The sequence below is a fragment of the Phascolarctos cinereus genome, unplaced genomic scaffold (genome assembly GCF_003287225.1).
Source record: "Phascolarctos cinereus isolate Bilbo 61053 unplaced genomic scaffold, phaCin_HiC Scaffold_4;HRSCAF=312, whole genome shotgun sequence".
Taxonomy (NCBI): Eukaryota; Metazoa; Chordata; class Mammalia; order Diprotodontia; family Phascolarctidae; genus Phascolarctos; species Phascolarctos cinereus.
This window is the reverse complement of record NW_027555847.1, coordinates 367,231,397-367,249,159: the sequence shown is the minus strand read 5'-3', so window position 1 is coordinate 367,249,159 and position 17,763 is coordinate 367,231,397. Positions and strand designations below refer to the sequence as shown.

General features: G+C 37.6%; 1 protein-coding gene across 3 annotated transcripts in view; it reads left to right on the top strand.

Annotated features, from left to right (window-relative positions):
• Positions 1 to 13,489, top strand: part of RAB27B (RAB27B, member RAS oncogene family) — a 208,441-nt gene extending 194,952 nt beyond the window's left edge. For all 3 annotated transcript variants that reach the window (XM_020994436.2, XM_078153258.1, XM_020994460.2), the window contains 3 exons: positions 857 to 960; positions 5,875 to 5,998; positions 7,018 to 13,489. In XM_020994436.2, coding sequence (XP_020850095.1) covers positions 857 to 960; positions 5,875 to 5,998; positions 7,018 to 7,207 — 418 coding nt within the window. In that variant the 3' untranslated portion in view covers positions 7,208 to 13,489. The remainder of the gene's footprint in view (positions 1 to 856; positions 961 to 5,874; positions 5,999 to 7,017) is intronic.
• The last annotated feature ends 4,274 nt before the right edge of the window (positions 13,490 to 17,763 follow it).

Here is a 17,763-nt window from a genome sequence, read left to right as displayed (position 1 = left end):
CTGCTACCACTGTGGAACATATATGTGTGTGTAATATGTTTCTACCTTCTCGTTCTTTACAATTTAGTTAGAAACATAACAAGAATCATTGTAACTAGTAACTACTGTCATTTCTATAGCACCTTAAGATTTATGACAGGCATTCTTCACAACTCTATGAAGCAACCAAGTAGTGCAAGTGTTATTATCCCCATGTTACAGATGAGGAAATTGAGGCTGAGGGTTTGAGTGACTTGCTTATAGTTTCACAGCTATAAAAGTATTAAAGTTAGAATCCAAACCCAAGTCTCCTGATTTGAAGCTTTCCCCACTAGACTTTCCCACCTCCCACAAGACAGAGGTGCAGGAGACACTTAGTGAATGGAAAGATTTGAGAACAACATGTCACCAAAGCACACAACAGATGGGTATAGTTAGCGTGGAGGTAACCCAGAGCAAGGGAAGTAATCAAAATCAAATTTAAACTCCTTTTTATAAAGAACTTCAAGGTTCTCCATCTTGATGACAATTTCCTCTACATTTGAAACAATTGAAAACCCTTGGACAATCTGTGCTTGTGTCCCATCTGTAGTCCTGTGGAATTCTCTGCAGTGGTAAGTAATGGACTCTAATTTCAAAAGTGAGAGAAGGCATAGGAGGAACCCTGTGGCAAAATAGAAACATCAGTCAGAAGAGCTCATGCCAATCTGAACTTATTGGTAAAATGAACACCTACCTGGCCTCTCTTGAAGGGTTGTTGGGCAGTAAAGTGCTATATATAAATTGTTAAAGGCTACTTACATGTGAGCTATTGTCATTATTGCTTGAGTGACTCCATTACTGTTATTAATATTCTTTCACTGTGCTTTCTTGGCAGATTTCGAAGTCTTACCACAGCGTTTTTCAGAGATGCTATGGGCTTCTTATTAATGTTTGATCTCACCAGTCAACAGAGCTTCTTAAATGTCAGAAATTGGATGAGTAAGTCAGACCAAGCAGCTTGCCTTGACTGCTTTAGAAACTAACTTATGTATTTGCATATTTTACTGGTTTGCCTGGATTTTGCTACATTGCTTCTAGAATGCAGATATGTTTTCAAGATGGAGTTTTGGTTGCCAAACCCAGTGACTTTTCTCAGCCTTCATGTTTTTGGTTTTGTTTTTTTTTTTTTTTACTATTCCCTCTTCTTGGATCTTTCTTCCTCTCTGGGAATTTTTGACACCACTCTCTCATGTTAATCCTATCTGTCTGGTCCCTCCTGTCCATTTTGTTGGGTCATTATCCATGGCCTACCTCATAACCATGAGGCTTTGCCCTGGGTTCTTTTCTCTCTACACTCTCAATAATCTTGTCAGCTCCAATGGAGTTAATAATTATCTCTATACAGATGATCCACAGATGTACATATCTACCTCTAGCCGTCAGCTGCCTATTGGACATTTTTCAACTAGATATAGTCTTCTCAAGTCAACATATCCAAAACGTAACTCATTAGCTTTCCCTCAAAATTCACCTCCCCTTTCTGAACATCTCTATTTCTGTTAAGGGTTTCACCATCCTTCCAGGGTCCCCACACTGTTGGTGTCATCTTTGATTTCTCACTTTCTCTATCCCACATGTCCAATCTGTTGCCAAGTCTTGCTCATTCTACCTTTAAACCTCTCTTATCTCCATACCCTTCTGTCCCCTCAGACCACAACCCCTCTAGTTCAGGTCCTGATCGCCTGTCAGCTGGGCTATTGCAGTGGCTTCCTTATTAGCCTCTTGTATCCAGCTTCCTCCCTCTCTCAATCCAACCTCTAGGTAGTTACTATGGTGATATTCCTAAAGCACAAGGCTGACCGTGTCACTTTTCTGCTTTAAAAATTCCAGTGGTTTCCAGTGCTTTCTATAACCACATTCATAGCATTGTGTTATTTTAAGCTCTTTGCCATGCGGGTCCAGCCTTCCTTTCCAGACTTAGTATATAAGAATCTCCCCATGCATTCCATCTTCTCTGCCTATTCCTATTCCCACGCTTAGTCCCTCCTTACCTCTGCCTCCCAGAATCCTTGGCTTCCTGCAAAATTCAGCTCAGGCACCACCTTTTATTCTCTCCAGCTACTTGTCCTTCCCCTATCCCCCATTAATTTGTATTTACTTTGTATGTATTTTCTATTTATTTATATGTGTATATGTTGTTTCCCCAATAGAATGTATGCTACTTGAGGGCAGGGAATGTTTCACCTTTGTCTTTGTATGCCTATCATCTAGCAAAGTGTTAGGCACACAGTAGGTGCTTAGTAAACCCTTATTGGTTTGATTTGATGGAACCGATAGTGATAAGTAAGGTTGGATATGGTTAGTTAGCAGTTTAGTCTGATTTACATCACCATCCCTGATCATGCAAGATGCTTGTCTTTCTATTGGTGGCTGTATTGTTTGGCAGTGAAATTGGATTTGTCCTTTTGACCTCTCAGAGAGAAACGTTTCTAGTAGTGCCTTCAAATGTACTTATAAGACTAGTTATCTCATTTGAAAAGCCATTAATTCCATTTCTTTAGTGTGCCCTAGAGTGGCTCTTTAAACTAATTGAGCCAGCATCTACAACATGAAGCATGAAGAGGGCATGGGAGAAAGAAGCTGGATATATACTGAGTGGGAACACTTACACCTGAAATTTATATGTACTCCTTGGTTAAATGGGCTTGAGGCAGAGCTCAAGAGATACCTCCCACTTTATGAGAAGAATCATTACTGGGGCATTTTGTGTGTGTGTGTGTGTGTGTGTGTGTGTGTGTGTGTGTGTGTGTGTGTGTGTGTAAGTAAATGAAGAGCTAAACCTCTTCTATTGAACAGGTGACTAAATGTGAAAGAACCATATATGAAAAATGACTCCCCAGGCTTCATGATTGCTTGAACGTATTAAGAATTTAGGATAATGGCAAAGGAATGATTTGAGGAATGGGTTACACAGAACATTTCATGAAAACAACATTGGGACAATTTTTCTTTCCGAAGACTGGGAGAAAAAGTTTCAAATGCATTTGAGATTATCAGTAGAGAAGGTTTTAGTCCACAAGGCCAGAGCCCCCATGCAAAAGCCCATATACATCAGTGGTTAAATGTCATTGTCATCATTGCACCATTTTCCTATAAAAAATTCTCTTTTTAAAATAAATTTTGCTAATATATTTTGGTTTTACATTACCTAAATTTCCCTATGTCCTCTCCTAGAGAACCATTCTTTATAACAAAGAATTTTTTAAAAAGAGAGGAAAAAGAGAAAAAAAATTCAGCAAAATTGATTACATATTGAAAAATCTGACATTACGTACAATGTCCTACACCCATGGATACTGACATCTGCAAATGAACTGGAGGAGGTGTCTTCTCAGATCTCTATTTTGGGGCCAACCTTGATTTTTAAATTTCACAGCATTAAGTTTCAATTTCTATTTACATTATTGTAGTTATTGTGTATATTGTTTGCCTGCCTCTGCTCACTTTACTCAGCATCCCTTTCTGTAAGCCTTTCTATGAAAAAAGCTTATTTTCTACATGATGGAAGAAAGTTGGAATCTACTAAAGATCCTGGATTCTATATGTGTTCATTAATATGGATGCAACCAAAGGCAAAAAGCAGAAAAGTCAGACTTTCTCTTTCAGATATATGATTTGCACCAATTTTCTTTTATTATCCTACTTCTTGTCTCATTTGAAGGCAATTAATTGTCTTGACTTCTAGGATTAGGAGTTAAGATGGTAGTCCATCCTCCTTGAGCATAGATGAATGTCTCCCATATTCAGACTTCTAGGGAGAATGTACATTTTTCTAATATCATTAGGTACAATGGTTTGGTAATTCTATTTCATATTATACCATCTCTAAATTGAAAGTAGCATTGAGCAGCGACGTGACACAGTGGAAAAATGGGGAAAATGGACACAAGAGACATTTGAAGACAAAAGATCTGAGTTCAGGTTCTGCCTTTATCATTTAATATTGTGTGACCTTCGGCAAGTCACTTAATTTCTCAGGGCCTCAGATTTGTTTTTTGTTCAGTTGTGTCCAACTCTTTGTGACTCTGTGGAACATATCACACCAATGCAATCCATAAGGTTTTTTTTTTTGACAAAGATATTGAAGGGTTTAGCCATTTCCTTTTAAAGTGGATAAAGACAAATGAAGTTAAGTGACTTGACCTGGATCACACAGCTAGTAAGTGTCTGAGTCTGGATTTGAACTCAGGTCCTTCTGACTCCAGGCCCAGCACTCTATCTCCTGAGCCACATACCAGCCTTTTACAAGTTACTCATCTGTAAAATGATGAGGTTAGACGTAATGGCCTGAAAGGTCCTTCTCAGCTCTAACCCTATGAGCTTTTAATCTACAGGCCATCTAGTTCAAACTGTATCTGAACAGGAATGTCCTGTTCAACATCATCCCTGTGAAGTGGTCACCTAGCTTCCACTTGAAGACTTCTAGGGATGGGCAACTCAATACCTTTATAAAGCAGCTCATTCTACTTTCAGAAAGTTCAAATTGTTAGAAAATTTTCCTAATTCCTAATAAAATTCCTAATAAAAATTTAAAATTCCTAATAAATTTCCTAATATTCCTAATATTCTAATATTGAGCTGTAATATACCACTGATACTTTTATCCATTGCTTTCAGTTTTGTGCCCTTGGGCCAAGCAAATTAGTCTAAAGTTAAGGTTAATGTATTATAGCCTATCTACTTATTTTTCCTCCAGCTTTAGAATAGAATCATAGTTTTGGAGCTGGAAGTAACCTCAGAGGTCCAACCTATTCATTTTTCAGGTGAGGATGCAGACTCAGGAAGTGAAGTGACTTGCTCAGTGGCAGAGATAGTATTTGAACTTGTCATCTAACTCAAAATCTGATGGGTTTTTTGCCCATTTCCCCACAATACTCACTTTGATAATCCTTTGTTGTTTTTTCTAAAATTTTATTTATGTTATTCTGAACTTCAGAAATAAAGCCAGCATTTCCATAACATAGTAGAATAGGAAAAGAAAGATGATTGTACATGAAATATGAAATCTATTATGTACTACTTGCTATTCCTTTTAAATATATAATCAAGTTATCATGTAACCTTTCTTTTTTCCCCCTCACCCTGTCCTAAAGAAGGCTACCATTGGACACAAATATGTATATGTATAAAACCATTCTATACGTACTTGTATTTATCAGTTCTTTCTCTGAATTGTCATAACTCAGACTACTTTTTCAGTTTGGATAAATAATACTTTATATACCTTAAATTTACCATAAGAAAGTAGCCAAAGAATTCAAAGCAAATACCATCGGAAATAATTTTTAATTAGTGACTCCTGAGGAGAAGAAAGAAAATTTTTCTCCTTGTTAAAACTCACTTTTTGATTAAAAAGTAGGCTCTGAAACTTTTTAGTGGTCCTAAGGAAATCTGCTTCTTATCTCCATCACCATGGCCTCTGGGAGAGATGAAACTTTTCAAAAGTGTGTAGATAATGAGAAATTTTATTCCTCTCTGCTTCAACTCTGATGTGACTTTATCAATCAATCAATAAACATTTATTAAGTGCCTATTATGGGGATACAAAAAGAGGAAAAAGATAGTCCTACCCTCAAGGAGCTTACCATCTGATCTCTAAGTTTATTTCCCTCTATGCTCATGGGAAGTGTGAAAGCCGTACTACACCCAGCTCCAAACGGAAATAGGACAGATTGTGTGTGTCCTCATATGTGTGAGTGTACATGTTCATGTGTGTGTGTGTGTGTGTGTGTGTGTGTGTGTGTGTGCTTCCTCACACATTTATGTATGTTGGAGGTTATTATTTTGATTAAGCACAGGAAGAATGAGCAGTCACATGTGACTGATGTTGATTTGCTCTTCTTTCTTTCCAAGGTCAACTGCAAGCTAATGCATATTGTGAAAATCCAGATATAGTATTAATTGGCAACAAGGCAGATCTTTCAGACCAGAGGGAGGTCAATGAACGGCAAGCCCGAGACCTTGCAGACAAATATGGGTAAGTTAGTTATTGCTAAAATTCATCCCACTCTGCTGGCTATGGCATAAGAACCTAGACTAGGGCTCTTCCAGGAGATCCCTGACACATGAATCAATACTCAGCAGTGGTGTGTGTGAAGAGGGACCCTCCATGATTGTAAGACATCTGGAGGAGCTCCAGGGAACCGACACAAACAAGAGTCAGCCCCAGCCCTGCCCTGACTCGGCTTATGCTCCAATATCAAAGATACCTTTTTGTGCCATTGGGGTTTTGTTTGATGGATAGATTTGGCGTGGTTGGCAATTAAAGGCTGTAGGAGGAAAACTCGAGGAATATGGATATGCTCATACCTACCTGGTCTGAACGCTTCTTAGAACAGATAAAATTCAATAAGCCTTGGATTGTGGATTATTAGACTTCAATTTGTATCTTGTCTCTACCACTTGGACAAGTTAACACCCCTCCTGCTCTCAGTTACCTCATCTGTAAAATGAAAGGACTGGACTAAATGATCTCTGAGGCAGCTGGGTGGCACAGTGGATAAAATATTGGATTTGGAGTTGGGAAGACCCAAGTTCAAATCTTGCCACAAACAGTAGCAGTATGACCTACGGCAAGCCACTTAACATGTTTGCCTCAGTTGCTTCAATTGTAAAATAGGAGTATTAATAGTGCCTACCTCATAGGGCTAATTCTGAGGAGCAAATGAGATAAAATATGTAAAAGCACTTTGCAAATCTGTACGTGCTATATAAAAGTTAGTTGTTAGCTCTCACCTACAATTTTAACATCATTTGACTTGTTTAAAAAAAGAAAGGTGATAGCAACTGTACAATTGTCATGGTCCTTGTCTCTTCCTGTGCGAAACCGAGGTGGTATTTCCCAACCCATTGGGCAAGGAGATCTATCAGTATTTTTTAACTTCTTCTGAGTCTTTTTAAAAAATTATATGGCTTTGTAGTACCTGTTTGGCAGCTTATGGTGACTTTTCCCCCCTCCTCTCACGAGTATTTGTTGTCTGTTATTGTCACTGCCAGCATTCCCTATTTTGAAACAAGTGCAGCAACAGGGCAGAACGTCGAGAAACCTGTGGACACACTTCTGGACTTAATAATGAAGCGCATGGAGCAGTGCGTGGAGAAGTCACAAGTCCCCGATGCGGCCAATGGAGGAAATTCGGGGAAGCTTGATGGGGAGAAACCAGCCGAAAAAAAGTGTGCTTGCTAGACTTCACCTTTTTAAACTGAGAATCAAGAACCTCACCCAAACAGTTGATCAGAAAATGGTTGACAAGCCACGTAATTGATGAGTGAGCCTTGCACAGATACATTTTCTTTTCTTTTCTTCCAGAGAATGAATTTTAAACAACACCGTGATCATCAGTATTCAGTGGGACTGGACTATGAGCTATAAGGCCTGACAGTTCTGAGTTTGAGCTTTCTCAACACAATCTCTCCATCAGGGACAGTCGACTCTGTTGGTGGTTGTTTTGTTGTGTTTTTTTTTTAATTTTACAAAAGCATTGAAATCCTCCAGTTAGTAAATGAAAAGTGTGAGGGAGCCTAAAATCAGAAAGAAATGAAATCACTAGTTGCATATGGGTGGGGGGAGAGGGGACTGATAAATTGATTACTGAGGAAGAACATGAAGAAAGGGCACTTCTTAGATTGTTTTCACTTATATGGAGACTAATGATTCATACTTTTTGTGTTTGCATTGGTAATAATGTATTAGCTGAAGAAAATCTGCAAGTGACGAATTCTCTGGAGTTCATTAAAAATGACCTTATTTTAGGCACACGGTATGTACCTTGCCCTACTAAATTACTGATAAGGTGAATGGGAGGATAAATATCTAACTTTCGATTAAAATCAGGGAATTGTGTGATAATGTCATTTCTGTGCTCCTGGCAAATGGCAGGTAGAAGATAACAAGATTAGATAGGATGACATATAGGCAAAATAACCAATCCAAGAAAGGGCATGGAAGGTTGACATTAGCTAGTACTGAAAGGAGATGTATAAGGTGTAGCTTTCTGGGAGAGCAATTTAACCAGACTTCATGCGTGTCCAAGTTGAAGCTGATGTTACCACTGGGGGTGACATTGAGAATTCCAGGGGCTTCCATTTCCAGTGAAAGGTCGTGAGGCAGCATAGTGTTCACTCAGCAACACTTTTCCTTTTTCCACTAAATGTCACTCAGACACATGGAGTTTCTCCTTCATGGAATGTTATAATTCAGTTTCATTCTCAAAGAAGCCATCTTGGAGACTGTTGGGCTTTTCATCTCTTCTTTGTAGAATGAACCTCAGTGAAATATTTTGTTTTCTTTTCTTCAAAAGTAAAAAGTGATAATTGTAGAGAATTAGGAAAGTCACAGACATCCTGAATCACACTTTTCTCCCACTTAGTTCTTTTTGTCAAAAATGCCATTCCAACTCAACTAATCTAGAACTACTGAAAAACTGTAGTTTTTTGCTTGGATTCCCTCTGAATTTGCAGATCTTCAGGGAGGCTATGAAGATCATATCACGATATGGTTCAATACTTAATTTTAACCCATGCTTTTATTTTTACCTATTTCAAGGAAAATGCAAAGTATGGAGACACATTTGGGGAGGGGAGAATGGAATTTATTTAAGTAAGTTCATCCCAACTGTGTATTTCACAGGGACTGGTTTATCATTATGGCTAAACTATTCTCAGATTTGATCCACAGCAATGATATTATAAGGTCTTGATAAATAAACATATAAAAACTTTCCCATGGAACTTCATTCTTTACACAATAGTATAGTCACTCTTAACTATGAATTAGGTGCCTGATGAATATATTACTTTATTTAATAGAGATAAAGATCCTTAACTTTTTTTCCCCTTTCCTTCAGAGTAGATACTTTTTTGAAAACCATTTTTAAAACCATTTTGAAAACCATAGCTGATATCTATGACCATAGAAGTGGGAGAAATGTTAATGATTATCTCCTTCATTCGTTCAGATAAAAACATCATTTTCCCTATCCAACTATAACAGTGTCTTCTCTGGCCGTTCCCATTTCCTTCTACCTTTTATGCCTGAAATCTCCAGTTTTTATACTTTTTACCCCTGCATTACTCTGATAGAGAATCATTAGCTTTTATAGGGTCCAAAAAGGCTGTGTGTTCAATTAGATGACTTTATGTCTATTTTTATTCGTAGTCCCTATATGGCCTCTTAAGTTTTGGGGGTCTTCATGCCAAAGAACTATTCTCTGATAATTGGGGAATGAAATAAAGGATCAACATGCCAACAAAGCTATTGGACCCAAACTTGAGGTGGGAAGGTCATGGGGCAGATGGCTGTAGTGTGGACAGTCTTTGGAAAGGGCCAAACTATGATGATTAATTTAAACTATAGCTTCACCTTCTGTTTGTAACATCCTCTTTGGCACACACACACACACACACACACACACACACACACACACACACACAGAGTCTGGGTGCACTTCTGATTGCCAGTTCTGAACCTCCAAGATAAAGTCCAGAGCTCCTTCTTCACATTATTTTGGTGCCAGTAGAAGATAGACTTTTTTTTTTTCCTAGAGAGACATTATTTTGAAGAATTTAGACAGCTCTACTTTAAGGAAAAATAAACCCTGTGTTTGGGGGAAAATAAACCAACATGAAATTCCTCCCCCTTTAAAATCCTAGCCAGCCAGTGTTTCTTAGTCATCAAGGCACTGTTTTTTTTGTTTTTTGTTTTTTTTGTTTGTTTTTTTTTTCCCTCAATGCCTCTGGTTAGATTATACTGTATTGTTGGAATTGTCCAAAATGTATGTGAAGTTCTTTTTCCAGTGTAGATATCATCTCTGCGGGGAAATCTGCGCTGGTTTGATGTTTACATTGCTCTTACCTGGTGCCTCAGGTATTTCTGTGACCAAAATTGGCTTTAGCCACATGGCATATTTGTGGTAATATCTTATTGCTTAGCAGCCTCTCTTGGAGTTTCTTACAGGGCTACAGAACTCTTAACAATAACTCCAACTAAAGTCCACCTGTCATAAATCCAGCTCGCTGAAATTGCCAATCTTCATTCCTTTGCTAATGTTCCCATTAGTCAAATGTGCTTACCATAATTAAAGTTCAGGTTTATCCTTCAAATGGCAGGCCCTTTGGTGAACATAGGTTGAGCAGAATTGGATTACAAATTCACTTTTTTTCCAGTTTGGGGATGGTAAGCCTTTGTGGATTACCAGTCAGAACTCCAGAAAGCTTTCCTTACCATGCAGGGCTCTGGATAGCCAGCTTCCAAATAAAGCTATTCAGAGGACTTTGCAGACAGCAACCTAAATTAGCCTGCTTTCATGTCATGCTAAGGTGTTGGCTATCTCCTACTGCCAAAATAAATAAACAAACAAAAATAAAGACCAGTATTTTCAAAAATGGTTGAGCAAGGACATTAACTCTGAATACATTTATCACAACCTGACCAGAAGGGCTGTGTTAGTTGAATTTCTGTGTTTTAGTGGCTATGATTTTGTCACCCAACTAAGTACATTGTCTTGTATTGCCAGAGTATCCATTTGGAATGCTTTGGGTGAGGTTTGGGATAACCACTCCATAAGGAAAATTCTTATTTTTGATCTTTGCAAGGAGGAAGAAAAACCAGCTGTGGAGAAAAACTTGATTTTTTTTTTCTGTGAATCAAGGAGTATTTTTAAATTCTGAATAAAGTTGATTGGAAAACTTAGCCAAAAGTCTCTCTGCACTTAAAATTTTGAATTTCAAGGGACCCAATTTACCTGGTCAGACCTTGAAATATGTTGTCATTTAAAAAAAAAAGTTAAGTTCCACAAAGAAACCCCAGGAAATTCATGGAATAAAATTATGTAATGAGTGCTTCATTTAACCACTGATCAAGGGGCATAGGCTTTGCTCCCCAGCATGCTGTGTGATCATGAAGGCCAGCTAACTTCTCTTTGTCTCTGGTTCCTTAAGGAGGCAGGACTCCCTCTTGATCCTTATGTATCTCACACAGAAGGTATGAGATCTAAGATATATCACATCCACAAAGCATTTTGGAGAGATGTGGTATAAAACACAAGATACAAATGCAGTAAGCATTTCAGATTCCTGGTCTAGGGAGAAACTTTGTCCCCCTGACCCAGGAAGATTTGAGTGTTGGATTTATCCATCAAGATAATGATTTTTCACTTCCAACTACCAGTGCCCTTTAGACTATTAATGGAGTCAATTTTTTTTTGAGGCAAATATTTTTTAAAAATCTAGATTGCATGTCTTTTAGTAAAGTTTTTTCCATTTCCAAGGAAATCTATAATATCTAAAGATATCATTTCGGAATACATCAAGGATTTTATTTCCTTCTTGGGTTTTTTAAAAGGGTGATTTGAGCATATTTGAGGGCAGGGAGAAGTGAAGAATGCTGAGGTGTGGTTTGAACACTGGGCACTGAGTGAAGGGCATTGTTTGCTAAGCTTCATGATGAAGCCATGAAAACAATGATCTGGTATGATAGCCAGAAGAGAGATGTTAGCTGAGTAGCCTTTTATTAATCTTACTGCCTTAGTATTCTTTTTGGATACCAAAAGACAACAAAATTTGGGATTATATTTGTGTAGCCAGAGATGAGTAAAGAAACATGTTGTTAAAGTACATGTGTTTAGGGGATAAAAAGAGCTATGTTTAAAGGATTAATTCTATGTAGAATAAAAGACATTGGCAGGGAGCTTTTTTATATGAGATATATATAGGAAATATTTATCAATCACATTTTCCCCCCAGAAAATCATTTAATCGTGGGGGTGGGGAGGGTTGGATGTACAAACAAAAGAGGTATTTCTCTACTGGGTTTGCAGTTTGTTGTATTTGGAGAGTATTTCCTTTATTCTACGTGAATGATGGTTTTCTTTTCAATAATGTTGTTGATGGACTTGAGGAATAGCATCCCAAAGACCTTTTTTCAGTGACGTTCATGTTCAAAGTTAGGGGTATTTTTCCACTTTTCCATTTGAAGAAAAGGTCAAAAAACTCAATTTTGTAGCTGTGAGACTGAATAACAGGATGAATCTAACAATGACATTTTTAGAGGAAATTTCCAAACAAGTAACACTTTGGTAGGATCTTTTAAATTTTGCTTCTCAGGCAGAATAGTTCAGTAAAGAGAGGATTGGACAAGTTGGAGACCTTCCCTGCTGGTCTTTTAGCAAATCACATCTCTGTAGGCCTGTTTCCTTAAATGCAAAATGATTAGATGACCTCTAAGGCCCAATCTAGTTCTAGTTGTCTCTGATTTCCTTTACTCAGCTGAAAGATATTGGCAATGACCCACCACCCCCATGTATTCTAATGTCCCAAGAATAGATTGAACATGAACTGAGGTTTCCATTCTTAATGATTGATTTATTTTAGTTTACAGAGTAGCTATTGTTCTTATTAATTGATGTTAGCTAAGGCAAAAAGCTGTTTATCTGGGTGGCAAAACAATGTGTTTAAGCTTCCTCTTCAGTTATGCTATTTTTAAAAGGCTGTTTTGCATGCTAAGAACAATCCAGGTGACCTCTGCTATCATGTACACATACCTGTGACTTCACAGGTGTAGGAAACTGCCAGGGTAGAAATTCCCTCCACCAATGTAGATTATCAATTGTTTTGCAATTTAGAGTTGCCTAGGGCATTTGGACTTTAAGATGCCCAGTGTTAACTGGGTCACATAGCCAGTATGTGTCAGAAGTGGGACTTGGACTCAAGTCTTCCAGAATCTGAGGTGGCAAAGGATAACAGCCATGAGTTCAACCATGAACGTGGGAAAAGTGGCCAGATAAGGAAAATAAAATCACTTGAATGGAAACAGTACTCGAATAGAGGCTGTGAACCTTGGACCTCTTCATTCGATCTGTGCATACTTCTTTTCAAGTACAGCAAAATAAGAGATGAGCTCTCCTTCATCTTTTATTTCCTCATGTACTTCCTTTGAGGCTGCCAATTACATTACCTTAAAAATGTGTGCCAATGTGGTGAAACTCCTCATTGTATAATAGGGCTTTTTTTGTGAACATATCCATGTAAGAGATGCTGGTTGTATCTGAAATTATTTATGGAAACTAATTTGTCCTACTCTAGTCATGTTTTTAAAGATAACCATTGTTTTGACTGTAATAGTCAAGTATTTTGCTGTTTCCCAAATTTGCCCTTAGATAATGTTTTCCCTAATGTTGAGTTATCTTGTGCAGTTTTCTGGTTTTACGTCAGTCTTCATAGGTCCGAAGATGTTTTGTATTAGTACTATGAATGTCATTTAAACCTTTTAACATGGTATTTTCTCTCTATATGCCCCTCAGTAGACTGTGGTGCCTGACACTGTTATGTTATCATTTTGTTGTACCAAAGTTCCTATGGCTTAAAAAAATTGTCCAATGAATCATTGGTGTCTGGGTTTGAATAATATGGTCAAGGAATGTATCCTGTGATTGTTTCTGCACTTTTCAAATAAAAATGCATTTTTACCAGTTGTGTTGGGTACCTGGGAAAAGTGTATCCCAGTGTTTATGTTGGCAATAGATGAGAGGGATAAGGGGGTTAATGAGAAAAGACAAAAACGCAACTTCATCCCATTAGTGATGGGCCGTTCTTGGGACATGCCAGACTCCTGGGTTCTCATCCATTTGATCATCTATATGATCTTATCATTCATGAAAAAAATCAATCATAAGCATATATTAACTACTATGTGCAAGGTACTGTGCTAAGCACCAGGGATCCCACCCAAAAAGTAAGAAAAGTCCTTTCGAGGTGCTTACATTCTAATTAGATAATATTCACACACACACACGATACATACAGAACAGATACAAAGCAAATTTAGACGGAAGGAAAAACTCCTTGCATAAGATAGACATTGACTTGAGTCCTGAAAGAAGCCTGGGATTCAGTAAGGTGAGAGAGAATTCCAGGCATGATGAATGGCCATGCAAAGGCATGGAGATGGGAATTGGGGTATAAGGTGTGAGAAAAAGCAAATAGACTGGAGTGGCATGATTGGACTATAAAGTGTAAAGGAGTAATGTTCAAGAAGACTGGAAAAATAAGAAAGGGGCCAGGGTGTAAAGAGCTTTGAAAGCCGAACTGAGGAGTTTATTATTTGATCCTAGAGGTGGTTAGGACCCACTTGGAGTCTATTAAGTTAAAGAGGGGCACATGACATCATCAAGACTTGTGCTTTATGGAAAGATCACTTTGGCAACTGTGTGAAAGATGAGCTAGAATAAAGAAAGACTTGGCAGGGAGACCAAGGAAGAAGTTAAAGGAAGTAGTTTAGGTGAGGGGTTAAAGTATGGACTTTGATAGAAACTTTATTCCACATTTTAAAAACTGCTTATGACTGTAGTGCTCACTTGTAAGTGCTTCCATGTCCCAGAAATTAATAAGGTGCAATTAGCCAAAAGAATAATGAATTTTCACACTCAAAAAGTACCATTATTCAAAGAGGGTAAGGGTGGAGGCAGAAGTATGGTTTGATATAGATGGGTAGATAGATATAGATATACACAGATACACATTCATACACAATTCATACACGTGTGCATATACACACATGCACATATATACATACGTGTGCTTATATACACATGTGTATACACAGGATATATAGGTATAATATACATATACATATAAACACACCAATATATATGGTATAATTGGAATATATTGGTATATCTAATATAGAGGTGTGTATATAATTAGGTGGCACAGTGGATAGAATGCCAGGCTTGGAGTGAAGAAGACCTGAGTTCAAATTTGGCCTCTGATACTTCTTAGCTGTGTGACTCTGAGCAAGTCACTTAACCCTGTTTGCCTCAGTTTCCTCATCTATAAAATGAGCTGGAGAAGGAAATGGCAAATCACTCTAGTATCTTTGCCAAGAAAGACAAAGAGTCTGACACAATTGAAACAAGGGAACAACAAATATAATATATGGTATATGTTGGTATTTATATATGTACATATACACACACATACACACATACACATACCAGTAGCAATCAGATTGCCAGGGACATGCATTTTCTCCCCTGGCTCCATCTTAAATAAAGCAAGATGTGTCATTCCAATGCTGGCTGCCTGAAAGCCACAAATGTGCCCCATGTTGAGAAAGGAAATAGGGCACACTGACATTAAAACTCTGCCCATAAACAACAGGCACTGTATGCGTGGGTTATTAAATTCACAGGTTCTCTGATTGAGGGTATTGTGACTTCTGGCATTCTCATGGAGAAAATTTCCTCGGCCATAAAGTGTGAGGGTTGAGCTAAATGATCTCTAAAATCCTTTCCTTCTGACTCCATGATCTTGTAAATTGAAAGTATGAAGATAGATGTCAAAAGGTTAAAAAAATTGAATATATTCTTCAATAAACAAAGAAGGAAAAATGTAGAGTTCATAGAGAGATATATACATACTCTTTTATAAAAGTTGTCTGTAGCTAAATCTTGTTTCTGGCAGCTTCAGATAATAGCTTGGTTGTATACAGCCCAAGAAACCAAATGAAGTGACCATAACACACCTGATAGTAGGTCTGGCTATAGTTAGGACTGCTTTGTGGTACAGACCTTTGTAAAGATGGGCATGACCCTCTTATATATGGCACATCTTTAGATTACTCTACAGGTCAAGAAACAGAAGGTGTATGGGGCAAACCAGAATTGTGCCCATTTTTCAGTACATATGTAGAGAACTTTACCTTTTAATCTATAGATTTAGGTGAAGTAAAACAGAACTATTAAGTAGACTAATATTATTGACAGTTGCATGCTTTATATATGTATATACATATACATGTATATACATATATATGTATGTATGTACATATATGCATATGTATGTATGTACGTGTGTGTATTTTATATGAAAAAAAAAACCACCCTGGTGCCTTTCTCCCACCTTGGCAGGAGCAGGAGAAATGGGATACATGGGAATTGATTCATTTGGCTCCTTTACCCTATCTCCCTCAAACCTTCCACCACCACCTCATCTATAAAATCAGGAAAGGATGCCAAAACTAGGTCTCCATACTTTAAGGTCATCTCATCTTCTCGGGGTGTGTGAAAGACAGGCACCTGGCTCACAGTTTGTATGCAAAAGTCAAAGGGAACAGTGCTAATAGCTCAAATCAACTCAATTAGGGCTCAACTCTCCATCTACATGGAGGTCGGAATTCAGGTAGACTTCTGAAAAGTCATTTTGTGCTGTCTCCACTTCCTAAAAGATACCCAGAGGCAAGTTCTGCCCAATCGCCAAAAGCCTGTGAGGGAAGCAAAAAGGATATGACTCAGAATAATTTTCAAAGCTTAGGATATGAATAACGAAAAACAAACCACCAAATAAAACCCACCAAAATACTGGTTTTGAAAGCTGAGGAACATAAGATCTTTTAAAATTTTCAGTCAGAAGAAATCAAATGCTTTGAATAGGCTAAGATGGAGTAAAAATGTAGCCACATCATTTTAATTCAAGGTATATCAATAAATAATTTAAATTGCCTAAGAGTAAATATATAGGGGCATCTTCACCCTCCTAATTAAAATAATTGAGCTTAAAAGCCATCCACTTGTTAGCACCCCTCTTTATTTGCAGGCTGAATTCTTATCCTCCCACTTCTCTAGCAAATGCTATCTTCGGACTAAGAAAAGGGTCAGCCCTACAGGTTGATGTTAATTATAACTTTGACCTTTAAGATTTCCCTCTGGCCAACATTTTATAATCTGAAACCAAACTGGGGGAAGAGATGGGGAAACTTCCTTTCTAGAGAGAAAGTAATATTCTGAACACTTAAGAAGCCAATAAAGTTTTGTTTTCAGGAATCCTATTAATGGCTAACATTTCTATACAACTTGAAAGTTTGAGAAATGCCTTGTACATACACATCATCTCATTTGAACTTCACAATATCGCTGGGAAATAGGTTTTTTTTTTTTCTGTCCTCTTTCTCTCTCACCCTGTCTTTTAACTATCCCCATCTTCAAAGGTAGAAATTGAGGTGGAATAAAGTTAAATTCCTCATCCCAGGGTGCATACCTGGCAAAGTGCCTTAGGCAGGATTCAAACTCAGGTCTGCCTTAGTCTAAGGCCAGTGCTCTATTAAACCACTGAGTCAAGCTTCTTTTTTTTTTTTTTTAGAATTTGGGGAGGAAAGAGGAATATTTATTTCTTTGTGTGTGTGTGTGTGTGAGTGTGTGATTTCTGGCCTACCCTAGTAAATTCAGACTCTGTTCCACTATAATCTGATTTTCCTTTATTTAGTACTTTCTCATGATTTATTGTTATTTCAAACATCTTTGTCCCACATATTATGATTTAAAAAAAGGAAAAAGTCATTTTGGATTTGGATAGACACTTGGTATCTTTTTCTTGTCCATATTTAGAAAATGGACATCATAAATGGCCCTTAGCACACAGAGCCAGCTGGGGCTTTTTCTAATCCTGAGTAAATTCCCAATAACACTACATGCTTCCACATGGCTGCCTAATTCTGAATTTGGAAGCTTGAAGATGGAGAGAGATGAATTTCAAAGTGAAGGAATATAATGGACTGGTGAAGCACTGGTATTCATACTCAAACTCTAAACTGAAAAGGTGGCTCTACGTTTATTTGATCCAGAGGACTGCTAAGGAGAAAATATTTAGAGAAATGTGAACAGTTTTGCTCAGTGAATGCCATTCCTTAATCTTGGAATCAACTTTTAAATGAAAATTTTTTTAATTAAATTAATTTTTTTTAAATCTGCA